The 26029-nt window shown below is 41.9% G+C and overlaps 1 protein-coding gene across 6 annotated transcripts in view; it reads left to right on the forward strand.

The window, feature by feature from the left end:
- CEMIP2 (cell migration inducing hyaluronidase 2) overlaps positions 1–26029 on the forward strand; it is a 101585-nt gene that overhangs the window by 57894 nt on the left and 17662 nt on the right. For all 6 annotated transcript variants that reach the window (XR_012374035.1, XM_025891548.2, XM_073878084.1 and 3 more), the window contains 9 exons: positions 1050–1205; positions 3601–3778; positions 6204–6419; positions 9911–10119; positions 13942–14124; positions 16358–16577; positions 19476–19574; positions 23239–23393; positions 25764–25867. Coding sequence is in view for 5 of the 6 variants with exons in the window: in XM_025891548.2 (XP_025747333.2) it covers positions 1050–1205; positions 3601–3778; positions 6204–6419; positions 9911–10119; positions 13942–14124; positions 16358–16577; positions 19476–19574; positions 23239–23393; positions 25764–25867 (1520 nt within the window). In the remaining variant the exon portion in view is untranslated. The remainder of the gene's footprint in view (positions 1–1049; positions 1206–3600; positions 3779–6203; positions 6420–9910; positions 10120–13941; positions 14125–16357; positions 16578–19475; positions 19575–23238; positions 23394–25763; positions 25868–26029) is intronic.

Raw genomic sequence — 26029 nt, forward strand, 5'->3', positions numbered from 1 at the left:
TCTCCTGTTGAGTTCGTAGGTGTTCAGAATGGTTTGATCCCTATTCAGCTGAATTCCTGAGACCAGACGAAATCCAGGTCTCCTCCTCCTCCGCCATCTTGCTCCGCCCCGCCATAAATAAATAAAATCTTAAAAAAAAAAAAAGAAGAAGACACTCGAGAGGAAGGGAATAACTGTTGGGAACATATTAAGTAACTTCTTTCTTAGAAGCTGGTCTAACTTTGCAGTCATCTTTCAGACCTGAACTTGTCATGTGACGTCTTTGTCTCTGGAGAACCGTTATTTGGGCTGTTGTCATAACTGTGCTTGCCCTCGAAATTGTTACTTTCTGGGCAAGTTCATTCTTCTGGGTGCAGTGCTGTTGCTTGAGCCTAAACTAATCCATTGTTGATGCTGAATGCAGTTTTGTTTGTTTACCCCGCAAACTACGTATTGATTTCTATGAGGTATGTTCACAGTTTAGAAGGACTTTCTGATGACTTGATAATATGTATTCCGGGGGCGCCTGGGTGGCTCAGTTGGTTAAGCGACTCTCTTCGGCTCAGGTCATGATCCTGGAGTTCCGGGATGGAGTCCCGCATCGGGCTCCCCGCTCAGCAGGGAGTCTGCTTCTCCCTCTGACCCTCCTCCTTCTCATGCTCTCTGTCTCTCATTCTCTGTCTCTCAAATAAATAAAAAAAATCTTAAAAAAAAAAGATAATATGTATTTGAAGAAGCTCCTGGCTATTTTGAAAACTTTCAGCTTTTTCAACTATAGCTTGCCTTTTTTTTTTTTTAAGATTTTATTTATTTATTTGTCAGAGAGAGAGAGAGAGAGAGCACAAGCAGGGGGAGTGGCAGGCAGAGGGAGAGGGAGAAGCATGCTCCCTGCTGAGCAGGGAGCCCAACGCGGGACTCAATCCCAGGACCCTGGGATCATGACCCGAGCCAAAGGCAGACGCCCAACCAGCTGAGCCACCCAGGGGTCCCCAGCTATCACTTGCCTTTATCTGAGGGTCAATTTAAATCTCCTGGAGAGGGGAGGGTAATAATTATACTCGTTTTCACAGCGATGGAAGCTTCCCAAGTGATGAAGGCTCTAGCCAGGAGGTGTCCGAATCTCTCTTTGTTGGGGAGAGCAGGAATTACGGCTTCCAGGGTGGTCAGAACAAGTATGTGGGTACTGGAGGAATAGACCAGAAGCCCCGGACCCTGCCTCGGAACAGGTAAGCATTGCTTAGCAGCGGACTGTTACATTTCAACAGTAAATGAAAACCTAACCCTTTACAGAAGTTTCTGTAGTAATCCTGGGTGGATTTATATAATTATTATATAATAATCCTGGGTGACACTTTTCCCACCTTATCTAATTACCACTGTTATTATTTTTGGTATCATTGCTATTACTGTTGTGTAATCTTCTGGAATTCTGGAGAATGAACAATCAAACGCTTTATAGATTTCATTATCAATTGTTTAACAAAGGAAGCTATCTCGTTTTTCATTTCTTGCGTGAGGCCTTATATAAGCTGCTGCTTTTTTTGTTTTCTTCTTTCTTGAGCCACAGAAAGTTGGCCTAATTGTAAACTATGACATGAGGTCACTTTTGCCTCAATTTGTGAGGTTGGCTTGCAGAAATAGCCACTGGAGAAAGGAAATAACCTATTGAAACGAGTCCTAGAAAATAAGAGTGGATAGAAGCCAAAGCTGACTCAAACCGTAACCATGGCCATATAATTACCAGTGTTTCAGTTGTACGGAGGAGATTATTGGCATATTTTCTGTCAAAATAATCGCAGAGTCATTAAAATAGTACTTACCCCCAGAAAGGTTGTTCAGAGCTTTTAGGGAACTATTAACTAAGTAATCCATACCTTAGTTCTGAGACAAAGTTTGGAATTGTCCTCATTTTCCTGGTGAGAAAAACAATTCATGTTCTAAAGGTCTCACGTTAGAGCTACTGCCAGAATTCATCAAGCAGCGATTCCCTTAAAGTTGGGCACCGTATGTGGCTGTTAAGGCCGGGACAGGTCGGGGGCAGGGGGCGGGGGGATGGACCTAACGGGCTGCTAGCTTTGAGGGCCAAACGGGCTTTACTGGCTTCTGGCAAAGAGTGAGTTTGGTTCCACTCCCCCTGTGCTTGTCGTTGGGAAATCTTGAATGCCATTATAAGCTACACTCTGTGTAGCACTCCTGTTAGCCAGACTATGTGGCAGCCACTGGGACAGAAACTTCATGGAGTTTTAATAGCTAACATTTATTAAATGCTGACAATGTGTCAGGCCCCATCCTAAATACTTCATTCTTTGCTTAATCCTTGCAAAGCCCAATGAGGGTAGGTACTGTCATTATCCTCCTTTACAAATGAGGAGCTTACTAAAAGTGGCTGAGGTGGGATTCAGATCCTGTGAGTTTGCCTTCAGCATGGTGCCTGTCACAGTGAAACTGTAGCTGTCTCTTTCTGATGTGTAACGAAAAATGGCCTTGTTGGTTGGCATATGGTGGGAGTATGATGGTGGCCAACTCCATTCTTTTATTTTACGTTAGCCTGCAGTTTCTTTTTCTTTTCTCTCTTTTTTTAATTGAAGTATAGTTGACTTATAGTATTATGTTTCAGGTGTGCAAAATTCTGACTCGACAATCATATACATTATGTGGCCTCCAGTTTTATTTCAAAATGCTTACTGCTTCTTTGCGAAGGAGGATTTTCCAAAACAAAGACTCCTCATTGGTCAATGGATCCATTCTTTATTTTACTGGGTCTTGACAACTTTTTCTATGAGAAGAGAACCATTTTGGGATCTATCCTTAGAAATATAGCAAGATGCATAGATTTTTTAGCCTGACTATTTCATTTCCTCGCTAGCATGTACGCTTTTACTGTAAAACACTGCCAAGTTGTAAACTAAAGTTGCTGTAGAAATCCTTGGCAGTGCCGTTAAAGAATTTAACAGGGTAGACACCTAAGGGATCCAGAATATTATGGGTTTTGTACCTTAATTATGATTAATGATATATGATTAGTAGGTTAAGGAACTTGTGTTTGAACAGAAAGGAGGAAAATGAATAAACTGAATTTCTCACTTCAGCCAGCCCCTTTGACATAGTAAGCCTTGAGGATTTACACTTTTGTACTTTTAAGTGTATCATTTCATCTTATTACTATCATTTAGTGGCTTGAAAGGAGGTTCTCTCTGTGAAAGCACAGATTTGTCTTTTGTTCTCCTGCCAGAGATTTTGGAACCAAAATGAAAGTGTATGCATTCCCAAATAAAAGGTCTGTCTTAACTGGGTTGATTCAAGGCAGTAAAAGTCACGTGTTCAGAGGGGCCTCCATTCTGTCCCAAACAGCATGTCTCTCACCCCCAATCTGTCGTAGTACCGTGTCTCACTGTCCCCACAACACTTACTATCTGAAATTATCCGTTGTTTTTCCCTTTGCCTCTCCCACTGCAGTGTATGTTTCGTTTGAGCAGGGATCTTATCTTGGTACCACTGGATCCTAGAATTGTGCTTAGTGTGTTCGGGAGATTCAACAGTGTTTATAAAACAAATGTGTGAGTGAAGTGCCGATACAGGGAGGGGCCCATGTGCATTAAACAAAATCTTGTATTTCAACAGGACGTTCCCTATTAGAGGCTTTCAGATTTATGACGGACCCATTCATCTAACCAGGTGTACTTTCAAAAAATACGTGCCCACCCCAGATAGGTACACCAGTGCTATTGGCTTCCTTGTGAAGAATCCCTGGCAGATAACTCCCAGGAATAACATCTCCCTCGTGAAGTTTGGTCCACATGTAAGTATGTCCTTACTGTACCCATGTGGTGACCGTGGCCGGGGGGGTGGGGCAGGGGGCGGGGCGGGCGGAGGATAGCTCATTCCCAAAGACAAAAACACAAAGTATTTGTACTGAGTCTTTACAACTGGGAGGAGAAGTAGATGCCAGAGAGACTCCTCATTCCGTGCACGCTGTCCTGTTGAGTTCAAGTTGAGAACAGAAGTCCCATGTGACCTGAGGTATTTTTGACCTTCAAGTGATACCTCAGAAGGGACTGTGGCTTAAAGTGATGACATGGGCATGGGTATGGGAGAGTTTCAGAGGAACGGCAGGACATAGGATTTGGGGAAGTTCTTTGTAATAATCTATGAAGACAGCTGAGTTCTTTCTGGTATTTTACTTGTCTGGGGCTTATTCTTCTGGGGAACCAGAAGGTAAAAGGATGAGAAAGAAGAGGAGTACTGGGCTGGTATAAGCCAGATACAGATACAAACTGTTGGAAGGTTTTTATGAAGACTGCAAAGAAGACTGAGAAATAGTTGTTTACAATGCAGTAGCCTAGAGAAATTGTTTTCTTAGTGGTTTCATCAGTGCCGTCTGGACCCTGAGCACACAGGACAGTCTGATTACATACCTTACGCTCCGCCATCTTGCCTGTTCCAAGATGACTGTGGTCCAGGGAGGTTGAATCTCAGGCCTCCTCGCTCACCGCTCCCACAGGAGCTGCAACTGGAAAGTGGCTCATAGTTCTCTCAGTCATGTCCACAGACAGGCTCTGCCTAGTTTAAAACAGAACATGGGATAGTTTACCAGAGTCTGTATCTGGTTTTCCAGAATGGCTGAGGCATGAAACAGAAGCCCAGGTGCAAATTGGGGTGCCATCTTGGTTGACTGGTTCTCTTTTAGGTCCTATGACTCCAGGGGAAAGAGGGAGGGCTACACTAGCAGATAGCTTCCCATATAAATAAGTAGGGCAGTCCTTGGAGCAGCTTTCCAGGGTTGAGGTTGGGTGTTCACTTTCTGTCCACATAGACCTTTCCATACACAGAGTTCTAGTGACCCCTGACAGTCATTCTGAAAAACATTTCATTGGGTGTTAACATTGGCTATGGGGTTCCCGAGTTCTAACTTCCACGCTGTTCAAGTGTAGTGGTCATCAGCCTGGCAGGGGGGTCTGATGGTGCTAATGCGCTGGGAACAGTCTGTAGAGAATGGTTTGCCAATTTTGTTCTCCCCGAAAAGGTGGGAAATATTCCCTAAAAGTCTCTTAGATTTAACCAAAAAAAGAAAAGGAAAAAGAAAAAAAAAAAAAAAAAAGCCTACAACTAAGAATGTAGAGCCACTTGTCCCAAACATCACTGATTTTTCACTGAGTTGCCTATCATTTAGATATTCAGTTGATTTTACAACATCCGAGGATGATGAGTACATAAAAGCATCTTAGAGGTGTATCTGCAAGGCTTTGCATAACGTGAATAATTTACCACTAATGAGAAGCAGCTAAGGACTACAAAACATGTCACCTGCAGCCTTTGTACTATGTGTTTAATAAAAGCCTTAAATTAACTGTACCTGACATGGAAATTACTGAGCTGGGTTTGGTTGACGTTGAGGAGAAAGTAACACTTTTCAGCAGATTCTGGTGCGTCCAGCGGTCCTCCAGCATACCAACGCGACACTTGGACGGTGTTTCAGTTTGCAACTATACTTGTTTTTTGGTGGTGGGATGGGTAGGGGGAGTCAAATGAACAAGCAACTAAAGCATTTGAAGTGAAATATTTATTTACTTGAGGTATAATTAGCAGGCAGGGAAATGCACACACCTTAAGTGTAAAGTTTATAATTTTTTTTTTTTAGGATTTATTTATTTATTTAGAGGGAGTGAGAATGAGAGAGAGAGAGAGAGCACATGAGAGGGGGGGAGGGTCAGAGGGAGAAGCAGGCTCCCCGCCGAGCAGGGAGCCCGATGCGGGACTCAATCCTGGGACTCCAGGATCATGACCTGAGCCGAAGGCAGTTGCTTAACCGACTGAGCCACCCAGGCGCCCAAAGTTTATAATTTTTAACAAATATGCATGACTGCATATCTCCCCTTCCCATTACTGTTCTGAGTCTCTTACCAAGGTTAGTTTTGTCTGGAGAGCAGGTAATTGTTTTTAAATGGAAAAAAAGGAAAACACCAAATATGTTTTCAACATTTGCCACTTGACCTCCACAATCCACAGGGCTCTGTAACTTTTTTTTTTTTCTTTCCCAACCATGTCATAAGTAATTGAACAGTTTGATTGACTGGGTGCCATCGTTGATGACCGTGAACTGTGACTTGCGACTGCTCTAACCTTACAGCAGTTGAAATAGATACGCTGTTGGATCCTTGCAGGGATGCCAGCCAGGATGGTAGAAGCCTTCATGTTGTGATGTCCTGTTTTTTCACTGCTGGCAGGTGTCTTTGAATGTCTTCTTTGGAAAGCCTGGCCCCTGGTTTGAAGATTGTGAGCTGGATGGTGATAAGAACTCCATATTCCACGACATTGATGGCTCTGTGACGGGATACAAGGATGCTTATGTGGGAAGAATTGACAACTACCTGATCCGCCACCCGAGCTGTGTGAACATTACCAGATGGAACGCAGTGGTCTGCAGCGGGAACTATGCCCAGGTAAGCCATTGTGCATTACGATGCCTGGCTCCGAACCAGCTCCCAACAGCATCGCTTCCATGAGCAGGGTTCTCCTGCTCTTCAGCATGATTGATCCTTTCCAAAGCATGATTTTTCTTTAGGAAAAGAGGAAAAAAAATTCATGAGGGATCATGGACTCATACAATTTTATTTCAGGTTCTCTTGCTCCAAAGCAATTAAACAAGTGGAAACGTGGGTCCAAGAGTGGTTGGACGATTTGCCCTTGGTTAAATATGCTTGGGATATAGGTGGGGTGAGAACCCGTATTTCCCAAGTCTTAGGCCAGGTTTTCTTGCCATGCTACCACAGGGCCCTCTGAGAGGGAGATTTATTCTTTGCTTTCAGGGTCATTATCTCTACTAAATTAGAGAATTAGGCAGAGGGATAAAGATTGGAGGGAGTTTTCTGGCTTACTTTTAAAGGAGTATTAGCTTCTTTGTTGTGGGATTTCTCATCCCCATAAGGAGAACAAAATGTTATTCTTGCCTAAGTTCTGGGAAAGACAAGGAAAAATGGAGAATTAACTATAGGAGAGAAGAAAAGAATGTGGTTTGAAATGTAATTTCTTTTTTCCTTTCATCTTATTCTTAATCAGAATTGTCTGCTAAAACTAAGTTAACCTAAGATGCTCTAGAAATTCTAGCAGTAAAATAAAACAAAACCAAAAAGATTTTAGCTCTTTTTTGTAGACACAGTTTTAGTTAAATTTCATGGGTGTGTGTCTGTCTGAGAGTGGTATGTGCTCACCAATGAAATAGAAAATTATTATTGATGTGCCCATCGACCCTTTGGATTTCAAATGTATTCGAGAACGTGAACCTAATCCTATCTTACAAAGCAGAGTAGTAATTCAATTTTTATTGGAGGATGAAGAAAGAAGTAAGTCATCTAATGCTTCCTAGGAGGTTCTGGAAATGGTAGGACCGCAAGTCAGAAATCTTTTCCTGAGAATTTGGGATTTGGGCTTGGGAGCCCAGATCCGCAGCCATTTGTTGTTTACTTAGATAATGTACAAGACTCTGTTTTTTTTTTTTTTTTTAAGATTTTATTTATTTATTCATGAAAGACAGAGAGAGAGAGAGAGAGAGAGGGGCAGAGGGAGAAGCAGGCTCCCAAGGAGCAGGGAGCCCGACCCGGGACTCGATCCCAGGACCCTGGGATCATGACCTGAGCCGAAGGCAGACGCTTAACCATCTGAGCCACCCAGGCGCCCACAAGACTCTGTTTTTAGGCAAAAGGTAGAAGCACCTGGATCTCAAGATGCAATAATAATTGTTTGACTATTTATAAATATGTTTTAACTCTTTGCTAACTCAAGGGTTAAAGGGGCTCAGGAAGAAAGGTGGAAACATAAGGAGAATTAAAGTTACAGGGGCACCTGGGGGGCTCAGTTGGTTGAGCGTCAGCCTTCGGCTCAGGTCATAATCCCAGGGTCCTGGGATCGAGCCCCGCATCGAGCTCCCTGCTCAGTGGGAAGTCTGCTTCTCCCTCTCCCTCTCCCTCTGCTGCTCCCCCTGTTTTTGCTCTCTCCCTCTCTCTCTCTCAAATAAATAAATAAAATCTTAAAAAAAAAAATAAAGTTACATGTGTCACTTCCTATCCTTTCTGGATTTGGAAGAAGGCAGGAGATTGATTGATCTATCTCCTATTGTTATATATAACATATATAACCTAATATGTATAATCTGTTTTTTATATTACAACCTAGTTTTAAAATTATTTTAATTTATATTTTATATTCTATATTCTATATATAATCTATATAATAAATATAGATTAAATATAAACATTTTAAAATAAGTATAATATGTATGTCTAGTAACTATGAAATAATATATAGTACATACTAAATATATTTAAATTAAGACAATTGGGAGTCTCAAAATATGTATTTCCTATCTTTATTTTAAATCTTTAAGGGGTGTCCAGGGGCACCTGGGTGGCTCAGTCGTTAAGCGTCTGCCTTCGGCTCGGGTCATGATCCCGGGGTCCTGGGATCGAGCCCCGCATCGGGCTCCCTGCTTGGCAGGAAGCCTGCTTCTCCCTCTCCCACTCCCCCTGCTTGTGTTCCCTCTCTCGCCGTGTCTCTCTCTGTCAAATAAATAAATAAAATCTTAAAAAAAAAAATTTCTTAAGAAAAAATTCTTTAAGGGGTGTCCATAAAGAAGTGTTATTATATTGAAATAGTCAAACATGAATGAGACCTAAGGAGCTTTTCTGGCTCACAGGTTGTATACATGAAGAATTGTTACAGACAAAACCGTAGGAATGACAGGAAGGAAAAAAGAGCACTGTTGTGGATTAAATGCCCTCTTCTGCAAATGTTTTAATCCTCCTGGAGAATTCTGTTACAGGATAATGATTTGTTTTAGGAAATTGTTCTGAGGTGTGTTCTTTGGAGGATGCATTTGGAGAAGGTTTTGTTTTGGCACAGCGAGGGGCACAAATGCCACTGGAATAAATTCAGGATTTTTCAAATTTGTCTCTGTTTAATATATTTTTCCAGTTTTTGCAAAGTGCTTTATAGTTTTTTTTTTTTTTGAATGGATGAAAAATGATTTCTTGGGCTGATGTAGGTCATGGAAAATTGAAAGCCGAAGCTCTAAGATATTTCAGTTTTCCATCTCTTGTTTTAGAGGAAAGGCTTTCAGATTTGACTGGAGGGTATCAGTTTTCATATTAATTTACGGATTCATATGTGTGTTCTTCAGAGTGAGGTATTTCTTTGACAAACTATATAAGCCGCAAAGGTTTTATATTCTGATGAATAGGCTGGCCTGTGGTGGTGGAAGAGATGATGAAGATCTTGGCTAGCAGAATGCTGGGTCTGTTTTTACCATTCCAGTTTAAGTCGGCTTCATTTTAAGTATAACTTAGGATGAAGTTGGCTACTACTCATTTAGTCTGGCTCAGATCACAGAACCTCTGTCCTGGAAGGAGAGACAATGAACTTTGTGCTGCAAATGTTTGTTTAGCTTATGTAAGCTTTCGTTCTCTCCTCTTTAATTCTTTTTTTAAAATAAATTTATCAAGTTTTTAATTTTTTAGAAAGATTTTTATTTATTTGAGAAAGAGAGCAGGAGCACGGAGGGGGACGGGCAGAGGGAGAGGGAAAAGCAAACTCCCCGCTGAGCAGGGAGCCCCACGTGGGACTCGATCCCAGGATCCCGAGATCATGACCTGAGCCAAAGGCAGACGCTTAACTGACTGAGCCACCCAGGCGCCCCTTGAGTTTTTAATTTTAATTCTAGTATAGTTAACATAAAGTGTTCGATGAGTTTTAGATGTGTGATGTAGTGATTCCGCAATCCTACACATGACTCCGTGCTCATCACGGTAAGTGTACTCTTGAATCCCCAGTCCCTATTTCACCCATCTCCCCCCGCCCCCCACCTTCCCTCCGGTAACCACCAGTGTGTTCTCTGTGGTTAAGAGTCTTCTCCCCTCTAATTCTTAATTGCTTTTTGAAGGTTTATGTGCAGACATGGAGCACTCAGAATCTGACTATGACCATCACGCGAGATGAGTATCCCTCCTACCCTATGGTGCTCCGGGGCATTAACCAGAAGGCTACCTTTCCTCAGTACCAGCCTGTGATCATGCTGGAGAAGGGCTACACTATCCACTGGAATGGACCGGCACCAAGGACTGCTTTTCTATACCTCGTAAACTTCAACAAGTACGTCTGCATTACTGTTATTTCACATAGTGGAGCAAGTCGTAATTTCGTGGAGACAAATGATACCATACTGCTTTGGTAGCCAGTGAAGAATGCCGATTTCCCGTACTTTGTTCTTCTTAGGTGGAGGCTGTATGTTTTTTGTTGATGGAATTAAGCAGTTCCACAGGTTGAATCCTGTCATTTTAAAAAACATTTCTTTTTGTCTGTGGTCGAGGTATTGTGTGCAGAAAGCCACTTAACAAGAGCCTTTACTATAGTCTGTCAAGGGCTTTAATTCCCCATAGCTGGGATGGGAAGAAGTTTTATCTGGCATTCCAACTGAGCTCTTGGTTATCTAGAAAATGAAAAAAATTTCGAGGCCCAGTTTAGACCTGACAGAAGAGAGTGGCGTGATTGATAAGTAATGTCAGCGACAGGCAGGAGGGAGAAGAATCGGGGCGTGAAGGCCAGGCGCGTACCACGCCTGCCGGAAAGCGTCTGTCTGTCCCTTCTTAATTTCAGTTGTCTGTCCTAATAATACTACTTTCAATCAAAGGCTCTATTTTTACGTTAATTTATTCAAGTGTTTTCTGTGTGTCCGTTGATGTAAAGATGAACAAGAAAAGGACTTGTCTTTCGGGAGCTCCTGTTACCCAGGTCGAAAAAAATTTAAGTACATTGACAAACCAGTGCTATTTTTAGTGGACAAAGGATAGAGCAATAATGCTGCCTCTGGGGGCTGGGCCAGGCTGCACGGAGGAAGTGATACTAAGGGACCAGTCTTGGTGGAAAAGCAATACCATTGAGAAAGGGCTGGTTCTGCTCAGGGACGGATGGATTCAGTGTGATGGGAGCGTGGGGTGCATCGGGAAGTGACAGATGGTGCTGGGAGGAGGACTGGGACAATTTTGAAAGGCCGAGGTAACCAGTCTAGTTGGGTGTGATGGTGAACGCAGGGGACTCCATGAGACTGCTCAGATAGGTATTGGAAAGATTGAAACGGCCTATTCCCCTGGCTGGTCCTAACACTCTGACTTGTCACAGCTCTCTTAAAACACCCACTTGAAATGAACAGAGGTGGGCCTAGAACATGTAGGAATTCAGCTCTATGTAGATCACTTCCAAGGAGCTGTGCATATCAGTGGATGCCCTTCTGCGATGATAGGGCCCCAGCACCCGCTCTAAGCCGGACCGTGACTGTTTTCCTCTAACATTAACTGCTATTTCTCTGTGCCTTTGCCGGAGAATCGCACCCCTGCCTACTGAGTCAACCAAGGCAAAAATCCCAGGACTCATCACTGAGTCTTCTTCTCCTTCATCCCATCCCATCAGTGACCAAAGCCTGTTGGTCCTATCTCCTTAATGGTGTTCAAGTCTCTCCACTTTTTTCCACCCCGACTGCTTGTGGCTGAGTTCAGACCATTACCATCTCTCGCCTGGATCCTACGTGATCTCCCCACAGCCAATCCTTAGTTCACTTTGTGTCCAGGGTGAGGTTTCCAAAAGCCAGTCCGATATGGCCAGTCCTAGGAAGGAGCCACAGAGAAGGCTGTGAAAGAAACAGTGAGGATGGAGGAGAAATGTCAGAGTGATCCGTAACTCAAAGACTTCTATCCGCCAGGGTATGAATTTGAGGTGAGAGATTACAACCAAATGGTATACAGGGTTCTGTAAGGATCACACATAATTTTTGGAAAAGTACTGAGCGAGTAAAAATCTTTTAAAGTGAAATGAGGCTGAACCCAGAAGTTTCAAAAATCTGCATGGGCTTTGGAAGTTCAGTCAGACTTTCCTGGCTTAAGTAGCTCAAAGTTTATAAAAATTACATCATGGGCAGAGGCAAGAGGAAGAGAAGAACAGTTTTTCCCCCCAAATTTAATGTGATTATGGAGAGGTCATAGATCCTGTCACAGTGCCATTTCTACAAATAACACTTTAAAAACAATAAGAGCTGTGCTTATTCATTAAATAAAATAAGGAGAATAGAGAAAAACAAAGAAAATGGAAATAACCTATAATTCTTCTAATCACAGTGAGGCATTAGAAACATATTATTCTCCTGTCTCTCTCCACCCTCGTGTGTTTTCGGAGCATATAGATACACCAAAATTTACTTGACTACTCTCTTCCTCCGTGAGCACATACCTTGTTTTTCTTCTGCCAGCCCTGCTACACCCCCCCCTTTTTGCTGTTATAAATGATGCTGTGTAAAGCATCGTTCCTGGTCTTTGTTACTAGTTATTCTTTAGCGGGATTACTGGTAAAATCTGCATGAATAATTTTGTTACCTGTTGTTTAAATATTCTTTGGAAGAGTGGTGGTAAGTGTAGAACCTTGTGAATGTACTTAATGCTACTGAACTGTGGAGTTAAAAGTGGATAAAAAGATAAATTTTTGGTTATGGATATTTTACCACAACTTACAAAATGCCCTCAATCAGCAAGTGATTAAAAAAGGGGAAATATTTTTAATGGTTTCCAGAAAGTGTTGATTTTTGTATCTAAAGACAGGATATTATGTAAGAAAAAAAAACCACCACAGCAATTTGGTAATATGCATCGAAAGCTTTAAAAATACACATGCTTTGGGGCCCTTGGGTGGCTCAGTCGATTAAGCATCTGCCTTTGGCTCAGGTCATGATCCCGGGGTCCTGGGATTGAGCCCTGCATCGGGGCTCCCTGCTCGGTGGAGAGCCTGCTTCTCCCTTTCCCTCTGCCTGACGCTCTGCCTACTTGTGCTCTCTCTCCCTATCTCTCTGTCAAATAAATAAATAAATAAAATACATATGACTTTATATCCAGCTTTTTTTTTTTTAAAGATTTTATTTATTTATTCATGAGAGACGGAGAGAGAGAGGGAGAGAGAGAGAGAGAGAGAGAAGCAGAGGGAGAAACAGGCTCTCAAGGAGCAGGGAGCCCGATGCGGGACTTGATCCCAGCACCCTGGGATCATGACCTGAGCCGAAGGCAGACGCTTAACCATCTGAGCCACCCAGGCGCCCTATATCCAGCAGTTTTACTACTAAGTTTTTATCCTAATACAATCATAAAGGAAAGAATATATCTATGAACAAAAAAATTCTTTGGAGGGGCACCTGGCTGGCTCAGTCTGTGGAGCGTGTGACTCCTGATCTCAGGGTTGTGAGTTTGAGTCCCCCGTTGGGTGTAGAGATTACTTAAAAAAAAAAAAAGTAAGTAAAATTAAAAAAAAATTCTTTGGAAAGATTTTACCAGCATACACTCCCATTGTCAGGCTATTAGTGTTTCTCCCATTTTCATACATTCCCAGTCATCTCACTTAATTTTATTATCCTCTTGCAGTGTCTAAGTACATTTTATCCAACTTCTTTTTTTTTTTTTTTAAGATTTTATTTATTTATTTGACAGAGAGAGACACAGCGAGAGGGGGAACACAAGCAGGGGGAGTGGGAGAGAGGGAGAAGCAGGCTTCCCGCGGAGCAGGGATCCCGATGCGGGGCTCGATCCCAGGACCCCGGGATCATGACCTGAGCCGAAGGCAGCCGCTTAATGACTGAGCCACTCAGGCGCCCCGTTTTATCCAACTTCTATTCACATTCTCTGAAGTCCTGTTGAGACCAAGACATTTTTGTAAGCGAGACAACTGTTGTAAATATATTGATAAGTGAAGTTTGGGGAACGTACAGAGGCGGGTGATTTGCTAGTATGTCGGGGTACAGAACTTCCATTGTTAGTGGCTCGATCAATACACATCAGAAATTTAAGAAGGAGAGAAATCATGGCTGAAATTTACATATGCTGTAGTACTCAAGATATATAGGCTCAAGTGTGAATTCATTGTTTTATTGTCTCTCCTTTATAGGAATGACTGGATTCGAGTTGGCCTCTGCTATCCATCAAACACAAGTTTTCAGGTTACCTTTGGCTTTTTACAGCGCCATAATGGCTCATTATCCAAAATGGAAGAATATGAGCCTGTGCATTCACTGGAAGAATTGCAGAGGAAGCAGTCTGAGAGGAAATTCTATTTTGACTCCAGCACGGGGTAATTGGGCACAACCAGTGAATGAGAATTATTGCTATTTTTCTTTAATGGTGAAATTACTAGTTCTTCAGCCTAACTAAGAATAGGTTGTGATGGGACGGCTGTTTAGGAAAGCAGCTGATGTGGGTAATTCTCTGCTCATCACTATTAGAGGTTTAGAGAAGTAGAATGACTCGTAATTATAGTTGGCGGCAGGAATCAAATGAAGATGTTTGCCATATACCTATTAAGGCAATTTGGAGAGAGAAATTACCCTTGTCAGTGAAGAACCAGTAGGCCCAATTGAAAATTAAAATAATTTTTTTCTATGACAACCGTTAAGATGATTATTTACATGGAAAAGAGTTCATATTTCAGGAGAAGCTCATTTTTTTCTTCCTCTGAGGTGATCTCTCAAGTTGACCTTGAGTTTAAAAAAACAACCAAACCAAACCACTGTATAACCGTAGCATATTTGCTTTCAACTTTCTCTAGGCGGCGTCTTTCCACTTTTTAATTCTAATCCTGTTCACCCAGGGTCCTGTTGGCTTTGTCTGCCTTTATCCAGTTACAGTCTCTCAGCCTTTGGGCTATGGTAGGCTTGATCTCCTATACTCTTCCAGCAAGTAGCATGCTCCTTCAGCACCCATTCCTTAAGCTGGCATTCCTATCACATGCCATCGTCTAGGTACTGTAAAGATACTCATGTGAATAAGACCCATTTTTCACAGTCCACTGAAAGACATGGGCCTGTAAAGCAAGTCATCAGCGAGCTAGAGGTTTAAATGCTATAATTCCTATAGTGGGATATTCAGTGTGCCTTCTGAGGTCACCCAGAAGCCCAGCCTAGGACGATCAGTGACATCCCAAGAGGGTGACACGGGCTAACTCCTGAGGAATGAGTAGGAGATGGACAAAGAGAGGGGTCAGGTGTCCCCAGGAGCAGTGCGGATAGGTGCATGGAGGCATGGAAGAACGCAGCATGGCATGTTTGGGGGAAAGATGAAAGTTGAGAATGGGGAGAAGGCGTGAGGTTGGGGTTCAGTTAAGTGTCTTGTTTTTGAAGAAGATGCAGCTCGTTTGCCCTCCAGGGCCCCTCCAGCAGCCCGTGTGACCAGCTTAAGTCTTTTCTTATCATAATTGTCACTGATTTTCAGCAAGACTTAAAACAACCTATTTGGACTTTTATTCTACAGATGACAGAGCTTCCACATTCCCTGCTGATTTTCCACAAAAATAAATGGAGCACCCCAATTTGTGAGGATGGTCTAGGGATCACAAATGAATGATTAGCTGGGAAATATTTCTTTTCATTCCAACATTTTTAGAATCCATCAGCCTTCGAGGTTCTAATTCTTTTTTAATTCTATTCATTTTAATGATTTTTAATTAGGCCCCTTTCACTCCTTATGTATATATGTTAAAAGTACTGATGTTAGGACAATGGCTGGTTTTTACCTCATAACTGCAACTTTTCATTGTTCACTGACTTCATATTAAAATATGAATTCATGATCTCCAGTAATCAATCACGTTTGATCACATGCTTTACAATCTTGACTTCCTTTGGTTCAGAAAGACTAGGTTTGCTGACAGACGTTGGACTGTTGCCTGGAAGTTACTTTTCCATTCATCTTGGCGGCAGGAGGATAATTCCGAGTGGGCGGGGCTGTTCCTTTCCCTTGATTTTGGCCGAAGTACAGACAGAAGGACCTCAGGCCCATCTGCTCTTAGTAAACATCACAGGAATTGATGGGAGACCATATCTTGCCCTTAGCCAAGCAAGTCACAGTTGCTATTTTTATTTATTTCAAATTTATGCCTTAAACCAAAATGATTTATAAACCAAAAAAAAAAAAAAATAATCAAAAAACCACCACACTAATTTATGAAATCCTAAACTCAACACAAGTCTAAAGTTTTCCAAGGAGGTTTTGAACCAAACCAAAGTCCATCCTCCCAAATTACCTATTGAACTATTTCACTCCAGAAGTTAACTTTGATATGTTCCAGAATGACTGAATCGGGTCATCAAAATATTTTCTGAAAGTAGTGTTGCATTTGCCTTTAGGGCCCTAGGAGGATAGAAAGGAAGGAGAAACTACTTCATTAGTTTTGTAATTTATTTTCTTTTAAGGAAAAGTTACTTTATTAGAGGAATAGCCCTTTGGGCGCCGTGAGCCAATGTGAGGAATTTTCGTGAGTTTTTGAGAGTCCGTCTAACATCCCATGGATTGGTTTGTGTTCCGCTCAGGTTGCTGTTTTTGTATCTCAAAGCCAAAAGCTACAGGGATGGCCACAGTTACTGTTCATCTCAGGGATGTGAAAGAGTCAAGATCCAGGCAGCAACGGACTCAAAAGATATCAGTAACTGCATGGCCAAAGCCTATCCCCAGTATTACAGGAAGCCGTCAGCACTCAAGCGCATGCCCTCCATGCTCACCAGGCTCTGTCAAGGCTGCGGGACCCGCCAGGTAAACAAGGAGGAACGGTAGGCTATGGGTGGAAAAGAATCAAAAAGCAGTTTTTTGTTTGTTTCTTTATTTTGGCAATAGGCACATTTTTCTTTGAAACACCAGTCTTGCCAAGTTATAAATACTGCATGATTTCCCCTGAATTTTGGCCCGTTCTACAATGTGATAATCCTAAGAAGCAAACTAGTCCAAATTCATAATAGAAATATTTTACCTGGTGATACATCCATTTACCCTGGATGACTGTAGACTTTTTGGTCCTCATCTTTCCCCTCCCCGCCTCAGGTTTGATTCTGTTACAATATTGCTATTGGATTTACATGTCAGTCATGTAGAAAAATACTTTGTTTTATTGAGGACTATAAAATTTCTTTTCCAAAAATGCAACTCATATATGGGGCACTGGGTGGCTCAGTCGGTGAAGTGTCTGACTCTTAATTTTGGCTCAGGTCATGATCTCAGGGTTGTGGGATCCAGCTCCACATTGGGCTCTGTGCGAAGCATGGAGTCTGCTTGAGATTCTCTCTCTCTCTGCCCCTGTCCCTCCCTCACTAAAATAAATAAATAAATCTTAAAAAAAATGCAACTCATATGAAAATTGTCCCCCCCTTTTTTAAGGTGGAAAGCTACTGTTAATTTTGAAGCATGTGCTATTACATTTACCTGTAATTAAAAGTACAAACTAACTTTGGCTAGAAGGAAAATCCTTCTTCTTCTTAATTACAAGGTTTCCCTCTGGATCTTGAGAAAACATGGCAATGAAAGTAAATCCAAAATATGAGCTCAAATTGTGCATGGGGTTTTCAAAGGAAGTCAGACCAGCTCCAAGTGAAGAAGTATAAGTTAATATTGCTCTAATTAATATTTAACCTTTACACAGATAAATATGGGTTAAGGGAAATGGTTCTTTTTTTTTTTTTTAAGATTTTATTTATTTTTGACAGAGAGAGTGTACAAGCAGGGGGAGGGGCAGAGGCAGAGGGAGAAGCAGGCTCCCAGCTCAGCAGGGAGCCTGATGTGGGACTCGATCCCAGGACCCTGGGATCATGACCTGAGCCGAAGGCAGACACTTAACCATCTGAGCCACCCAGGCACCCAAGGGAAATGGTTCTTAAAGTGTGGTCCCAGACGAACCGCATCAGCATCACTTGGGAACTTGTAAAATATTAGAATTCTTGGTCCCACCCTAGTTCTACTGAATCAAAAATGTTTCTCATTTGTTTTTGCCTATTGGTGGCAGTAAGGTCAGAGAGAGGAACATGGATTATTCTTCCTGTTATCATATATAAGTATTTTTTCAAAGGCAGCTCACTATCCACAGTTTCAATCTTTCATATCCCTGTGCCATTTCTATTCTCCACCTCAACTGAAACCAGCCCACCAACCCACCTACCAACCTACCAGCCAGCCACCCAACTCACCAACCAACCCACCAACCAAGCCAACCATGTACATGAAGAAGTGTGTATAGATCCTTGCCTGTCCCATGTAATATCTTGACTATTAAAGTGACATTTTATTTATTTTTTATTTTATTTTAATTTTTATTTTCTGGGGGGGGGAGGGACAGAGGGAAAGGGAGAGAGAGAATCTTAAGCAGGCTCCGTGCCCAGCGCAGAGCCCCATTACGCCTGGCTCGACGACACAACCCTTGAGATCATGACCTGAGCCGAAATCAAGAGTCAGATGCTTAACTGACTTAGCCACCCAGGCGTCCCTAAAGTGATATTTTTAGATAATCTTTGTGGGGAAGTAAGTTCTCCAGCCTCATTCTCAAGCCGAATTTGTTAACGTCCTTCATTACAGAAAAGATTATATAATTTATTATAACAATCGCAACATGATAATTTGTAAATAATCATCATTGGAAATACCCCAAGCCTATCTTTTTAAAACGTTCCATACATTAATGTTTAGCATTCCTTGTTTTTTTGTGTGTGCTTGAAACATTGATTAGAATTTATTTTTTAAAAAATGTATCGATTACTGACTTGGTGCTGTTGGAAAGTACTTGAAGCATTTGGGAACCTCAACTTTTACTTGGAAATTTGAACGAATGAGTTTGTTTTGAATATCGGAAAGAAACACACGTACATGAGGAGTCAGTAGGAAAATTCACACAGGCTTTTGACTCCAAACCTGAGCTTCTGAATGTTGAGTATCATGATTGTTTGCCCTTGGAATGAAGTTGTCGACATGCATTCATCAGGAATATATACCTTAAGTGCTGAATTGTGTGAGAGTTCGGCCTGCTTTTGAACGAGAAGAAAGCCTTTAGGGAGGAGGTGCAAGGTGGGATTTGGAGGCTGAGAGTGATTTCAAGGAGTGGAAGGAAACAAGGAAGGGCATTCTGGGGGGAGGGAACAGCATCTGCAAAGGCAGAGTGGCGGGAAAGGAGATGAAGCACTTGTGGGAAAGCGATAGCTGCAGAAGGGATAGAACCAGGGGGATTAGGGGCCTGGATATAAGGCGTGGCTTCATTTATGGGACACGTTGCAAGTCAGGTAGAGGAAGTTGGCCTGGTGATGCACTTTTGAACAGGGTAATGCTTGTCACCTTTACTTCTCTCAGTTCTGGAGTGACTGAGTCCCAACTCAAGATAACTGGTCTGAAAAGGACAAAGGTCTAAGTGTAAAGCACATTTACTTAGTCATTTGCAGAATTGATTTTCTGAACAAGATTACAATTACTTGAGACTGGGATTATTCCAGAAAAGGGGGAACATACATTTCTTATATTAAATCCGGATCCAAAGATGGAAGTCCAGGCCATTCAGTCTGTACAAAAAGTTCACAGGGGAGAAAAAACACCATTGGGTTTGATATAGTTGAGTTGATTTTGAGGCCCTTTTGAAGGAAGATGTGGTTGACAGAAATATGGAACTTCTTCCCTGTTTAGGTGGTGTTTACTAGTGATCCTCATAAAAGCTACCTCCCCGTGCAGTTCCAGTCACCCAGTAAAGCAGAGACTCAGCGTGGAGACCTGTCTATTATCTCTGTAAGTACCATCCGGCCTGTACCCTGCCTCAGCTTCTCACTTTTTATGTTTTATCCCGGTGACATGAATTATCTCTGGTAACAGCCACTTGGTGGCAAGCAGTATAATAGAGGTACAACTACCTCCTAAACGTTTGCGTTTTTAAGTACATTAAATGTATTAAGTCTGTTTTCTCACTGGATTGTGTTTATTGACGACTTTGAGGTGAACGTTAAAATTGGTTCTCTCTGGATTGTGTTTATTGATGACTTTGAGGTGAATGTTAAAATCGGTGAATGTTAAAATTGAGGTGAATGTAAAAATGTAAAAATTGAGGACTAACCAAGTGTTAGTCCTCTGTTCTAAGCGGGTTTATGGAAGTATAGGCCTGAGCCTCATTGTCAACACATAGAATCTGGGCGAAGAGCCAGGCTAGCCAGTGTTAACCAGCTCTTGGCTTGAGGTCTGTCCAAAATCAGGGTGACCAGAGCGCCACTGTATAATGAGCTCTCGGGGTGGCAGGTATCTAGACATCTAACTAATATCTAGCCAGGGGCTGGTCCTAGCCTCATGTGGTTTCTTTATTTTTATTTTTTATAGGTTTTATTTATTCATTTGAGAGAGAGGGAGAGAGCGCAAGCAGAGGGAGTGGGAGAGGGAGAAGCAGGCTCCCCACTGAGCAGGGAGCCCGATGCGGGGCTCGATCCCAGGACCCTGACACTTAATCCACTGAGCCACCCAGGCGCCCCTCATGTGGTCTCTTTGAGGAGCTCATTTTTTTTGTTTGTTTTTTTATAATTGAAGTATAGCTGACATACAATATTGTATTAGCTTCAGGCGTAGTGATTTGACATCTGTGTACATTATGAAATGTTCACCATAGTAAGTGAAGTTACTGTCTGTCACCATACAAAGTTATTACAGTATTATTGACTCTATTCCCTGTGCTGTACTTTTCCTCCCTGTGTCTTACTTTTTTTTTTTTTTTTTTTTTTTTTTTTTTTATTACTAAAAATTGTTATTTTTTAATCCCCTTACACCTGTTTGATGCATCCTCCAACCATAGGAGCTCAGGTTTTTAAGGTAGTGAGCAACACAATCACAGATCCACATGTATGTGGACAAAATTATATCTTACTCTTTTTTTTCTTTCCCAATTTCTTTTATTGCGTCAAAATATACATCACATAAAATTCATTGTCTTAACCATTTTTAAGTGTATAGTGCAGGGGTGTGAAGTACACTCGTATGGTATGCAAGCATCACCACCATCCATCTCCAGGATTGAACTCTGAATTAAGAATATCCCTCCTTGGGGAGGGGAGGGTGAAATGGGGTGTTATTGATCAACAGACATGTAGTTTCAGGTAAGATAAATAAGCTCTCCAGATCTGCTATATGACATAGTCCGTGTAGTCAGTAATTATGTATTGTACCCTTAAAATTTGTTAAGCAGATGGATATTGTGACCTCACACACACAAAATTAAAAAGAAAGAAAGACAGACTATCTCTATTTAAATGTAGCTCAAAGATTCCCCAACTATATATGTATGCCTCTTGCCCTTGGTTAGCAACTGTTCATTTTGTAGTATGTTCATGATGTAATTTTTTCTGGCGTAAAATTTGTTAGCTTAGCCTCTCAGTGCAGTCAGCTGCGTGGAGAACCTGATCCCAGCCTTGTTGTCATGGTATCTGGTGGGAGTTAGTTGCAGAAGGGAAGCAAGTGGGTGCTGAGTCGCTCTGCTCCACTAAGTCCACTAAACAATTCAAGAAGATACTGTTTTGCCCATAAAATCTCAGGCGGGCTCTGCTCCAGGGTCTGAAGACAGTTTTTTTTTTTTTAACTCTGTTGCTGCACACGGGGTGCTCAGGACCCCAGAAAAGTCACAATATTGTGTTTTGTCATATTTACCTCCGATACTTTACCCAAGCATTGCCTGAAGAATCTTTGCTAGAACATGGTGTTTCCTAAGTCTTTATGGACACTTTTGTGTTTTCTTTAAGTAACAGGTTTTAAGGGGTTCTTTTCAAGGGGACAGTTTAAGTGTGTTGAGGATCATTATATATTTTTTCTCAAATGTATCTCAATTTTAAGTATTAAGATTTTTTTAAATAAGAGAATCACTCCCAGTCTTCCCAAATATAAAGTGGTACTTTACCTCAAGGATTTCCAGAATTGTTCTCTGGCTTAGAGCAATATAAACATAGGCAAAAAAAAATCATTCGATTCCTTTGAGACCAATAGCGATTAGAAATAAAATTTAGGGGCACCTGGGTGGCTTGACTTCGGCTTGGGTCATGATCTTGGGGTCGTGGGATCGAGTCCCGTGTTGGGCTCTGTGCTCTGTGTGCAATCTGCTTGTCCTTCTGCCCTTAGTGCTTGTTCTTTCTCTTTCTCTCTCAAATAAATAAATAAAATCTTAAAAAAAGAAATAAAATTTAAATAAAATTTCCTCAAACATGGACAAGTGTAGTAGTGATGGCATTTCTCCTTTGTTAGCTTTAGCATAGTTTATAATTTTATACATTTTATTTTTTTCAAGATAAACGTTTTTTTTTTTAAGTTTTTATTTATTTATTTAAGTAACCTCGATGTTCAGTGCAGGGCTTAAACTCAGGACCGAGATCAAGAGCTGCACGCTCCTCTGAGTCGGCCACGCGCCCCAATTTTATACATTTAAAAATAGGAACATTGCCTATGGCTTAAATTAGTGTTCAATCATTTTTTAGTACAGCAAGTCTTTTTTCCTTCTTTTTTGGCTGAGGAATTAATGATATTTGGATGTGTCTGGAGTTCCTTTTTCCTAAAGAGGTCTCAAACCACTAATGTAATTTAAAGAGGACTCCTGGAAATTTCAGCTCACAATAATTGTGAACAAAATCTATTAATACCTTGTGGCTTACATCCTGATGAAATGACCACTTTTCCATTTTGATTTTATTTTTATTTTTTTATTTTTTTAAAGATTTTATTTATTTATTTGACAGAGAGAGACACAGCGAGAGAGGGAACACAAGCAGGGGGAGTGGGAGAGGGAGAAGCAGGCTCCCCGCCGAGCAGGGAGCCCGATGCGGGGCTCCATCCCAGGACCCTGGGATCATGACCTGAGCTGAAGGCAGACGCTTAACGACTGAGCCACCCAGGCGTGCCTCCATTTTGATTTTAAAGGAGAGCTATGGGTGGGACAAAGGAGATGAGGCCGTCTAGCTCCTTCGGTGTTGCAAACCTAAACTCTACTGGGGGGTTTCTGTGTCGGGGAAGGCATGATATTTTTCTCTGAACCAGTGTGACTGTAAGTGAGCTACGGGAACTGTGGTACAGAGGCTGGTGCCTGATCGCTGAGTTTAGAAGCTTTGACCCCAGTGAGAGAGTGGTGGTAGGCATGAAGTTCTTATGCCAGCAGCGAGAGTCACGCTGCTCATCTGAGTGTGAGCTGCCGTGCCTTGCTCAGAGCATCCAATCCAACCAGTAAAGACCAATCAAAGGCACAGTCTAGAACACTGGCAGGGTTTCAGATGTTGGCGGAGAAAGAATCACTGGATGATGCAGTTTGAATCCTGGAAATAGAATTTGATTCATGGGTTTAGAAGACCGAGGGAAGGGCTCGGACTCATCAAAGATGAGTCATCTTGGAGATATAAATGGGGTGATGACAGCAGAAGACATGTTTCTCTGTTCTCAGGTCAATGGCACCGACTTTACCATCCAAGATGCGGGCGTCCTTCTCCTTATTGTGGATGCCTGCAGCGTTCCCTTCCGGTTAATGGAAAAAAAGATTTTCTCTCCTGCTGATATCAGTCTCATGGAAGAGTATTTGAGAACAGGCATCCCTCCAAGGTAGGTGATGCTTGCTCTGCAAGAGGAGACAGGCCATCGGAACAGGTGACACCTGGTTAACTCTGAGCTTTGGTTTGTCTTTCCACCCTTTTACGGTGTGGGCATTTAGGGCTGTTGAAAGGTGGTCATTCCTTTCCCGTCTCAGATTGACGCCCATGTGGTCTAAATAGCATAGTATTGCTCAGCGAGAGCCTGGATGTGAGCAGAGTTTGCAAATGGTGTGAAGGCTCTTAGAAGGGGAATTGCTCGGTATTTTGGAACCTTGCTGCCCACTTTTTAGTAGTTGGTCGATTACATTGCACCTAACTCAGAAGGTTCATTTCCAGTTTAAAGCAATTTTATACACAATTTGACCTTTGTGGCCATCTGTCCTACTGATAAGACAGCATTATGCTGTGAATTCACCACCTAGCTCACATGGAAGTGACTGGAAAGTCCACTGAGTTTTATTTTTATTATTATTTTTAAAGATTTTATTTATTTATTTGACAGAGAGAGAGCACAAGCAGGGGGAGCGGCAGGCTCCCTGCTGAGCAGGGAACCCAATGCACGGGACTCAATCCCAGGACCCTGGGATCATGGCCTGAGCCGAAGGCAGATGCTTAACAACTGAGCCACCCAGGCGCCCCTGTCCACTGAGTTTTAACTGGACAGGTATCTGGTCTCTCTTTTAAGAGCCCTGGCCTGATGCGTTTTGTTTTGTTGGTCTCTGAAGAAGCATGCACATGAGCAAAGCCTTTCTTTTTGGGGACTGGTTAGACCCTGCCTCCTAGAGGCAAGGAGACGAATTCAGGCTCCTCCCTGCCTCCCTTGGATGTGCTATAGATGCTGACTCACAAGCAGACCTTCATTTAGTGAAGCAACTAAGGGAAGGGCATAAGCTTCCTGGGGAGTGAGGTCCTGTCTAGTTTTTGAATGCATCTTCAGTCATCTGATGACTTGACGCTCTTTACATATGGCAGAACCAGATTTCAGTGAGTCCTGTAAAGTCGTTGGATTATTTGAGTGTAATATTCAGTGTGCAGGTATAGCTCTGTCTTCTGCTTTGAGATGCTTCTAGGGAATTCCTTTCCAAGGCCTCAATTTTCTTTAAGGACTTAAAAGATTTTTCCTAATGGTGAAAACATGTACTCAGTTCACTGGGCATACAGCTCACCATAAATTTTTAGGATAACACGGCAGTCCTGTAAGATACCCTGTAGATTTAAGAGTTAAAACCAACTCATTAAAAAGTCACTAGGTTGTTTCTGGAAAGGGGACTGAAGGAAGGCTTTTAAGATATGCATAGTGTTCTGTTTCTTCATCTGGGCTGGTTACATGAGTACGTTTAGTGTGCAGAAATTCAATATGCTGTACACTTAGTGATACTTTTCTGTATGTATGTTGTATCTTTTTTTTTCTTAATATTTTATTTATTTATTTGAGAGAGAGAGAGCATAAGCAGGGGGAGCTATAGAGGGAGAGGGAGAAGCAGACTCCTCACTGAGCAGAGAGCCCAACATGGGACTCGATCCCAGAACCCTGGGATCATGACCTGAGCCGAAGGCAGACGCTGAACCAACTGAGCCACCCAGGCGCCCCTGTATGTTGTTTCTTAATAAAGTGTTAAGAGGTTTGGGAGCAACTACCAATGTCTTCTAGAGAACTAGGCACATGTTGGGGTGTGCGGGTCCCTGGGGACCTGTAAGTGAGCTCATGGGACGAGTCTGAAGAGGGTCAGGCCTGTAAGGTTGCTGTGGTCGGACCTCTGTTCTGACTCTGAATGGTCACCCCTGCTTTAGAATGACATTGACATGTCAAGACCCACATTAAGAAAATGAATACTAATGGTTATATAAAAGTTGAAGAAAAGGATAGTAGAAGAATAAATGTGGGAGAGTAATAAAATCTTTGTAAACAACTTAAAATAATACAAGGGGCTTGTTTTATAACATACTAAAATAAATCACAAGGCCATAGTAATTAAGCCAGCATAACATTGGAAGAGGAGAGAGAGAGAGATCAGAAGAAGAGAAAATCCACAAACAGATTTTTAAGTATATGTGTTGATATGCTGCATAATAAACATGGAATTTAAACCAAACCATGAGGCGCAGATTTTATTTCTTTTTAAAATTGGTGTTTTTATTCATTTATTTTATAAGTAGGTAATAGGACATGAATAGATAGAACAGCTAACCTGGGTGGGGCCGGGGAGCCTGAACTTGTAACAGCAGGGATGTGAAAAGCATCTGAGGTGTTTTTTTCTCCCCCTGTTTGGTTTTAGTTCTGCTTTTATCTAGTATTTCTATGCTATATTAAGTTCAGAAAGGTACTCAATACATGCTGATTTATTGAAATTCCCTCCAATTTTCTGACTCTTACATACAGGTCAATTGTTCTGTTGAGCACAAGAGGAGAAATAAAGCATTTAAATATTTCCGATTCATTAGTACCTCTGGGATTAGCCAAACCAGCTCATCTTTATAACAAAGGTTTGTATTTGTATTATTCCTTGAAGTTCTTATGAGTCCAGCCACAGACGCGTTTTTAGGGTGGACTATAGCCCCTAGCCCGTCTTCGTGAGCTTATTTTGCTGGAGTGGGTATCATTAAGATAATTTTTAAATAAGGAGACATTATTCCAGGAAGTGTTTG

Source organism: Callorhinus ursinus, unplaced genomic scaffold (genome assembly GCF_003265705.2).
Source record: "Callorhinus ursinus isolate GAN/ISIS: 27379988/994484 unplaced genomic scaffold, GSC_fseal_2.0 scaffold28, whole genome shotgun sequence".
Classification (NCBI taxonomy): domain Eukaryota; kingdom Metazoa; phylum Chordata; class Mammalia; order Carnivora; family Otariidae; genus Callorhinus; species Callorhinus ursinus.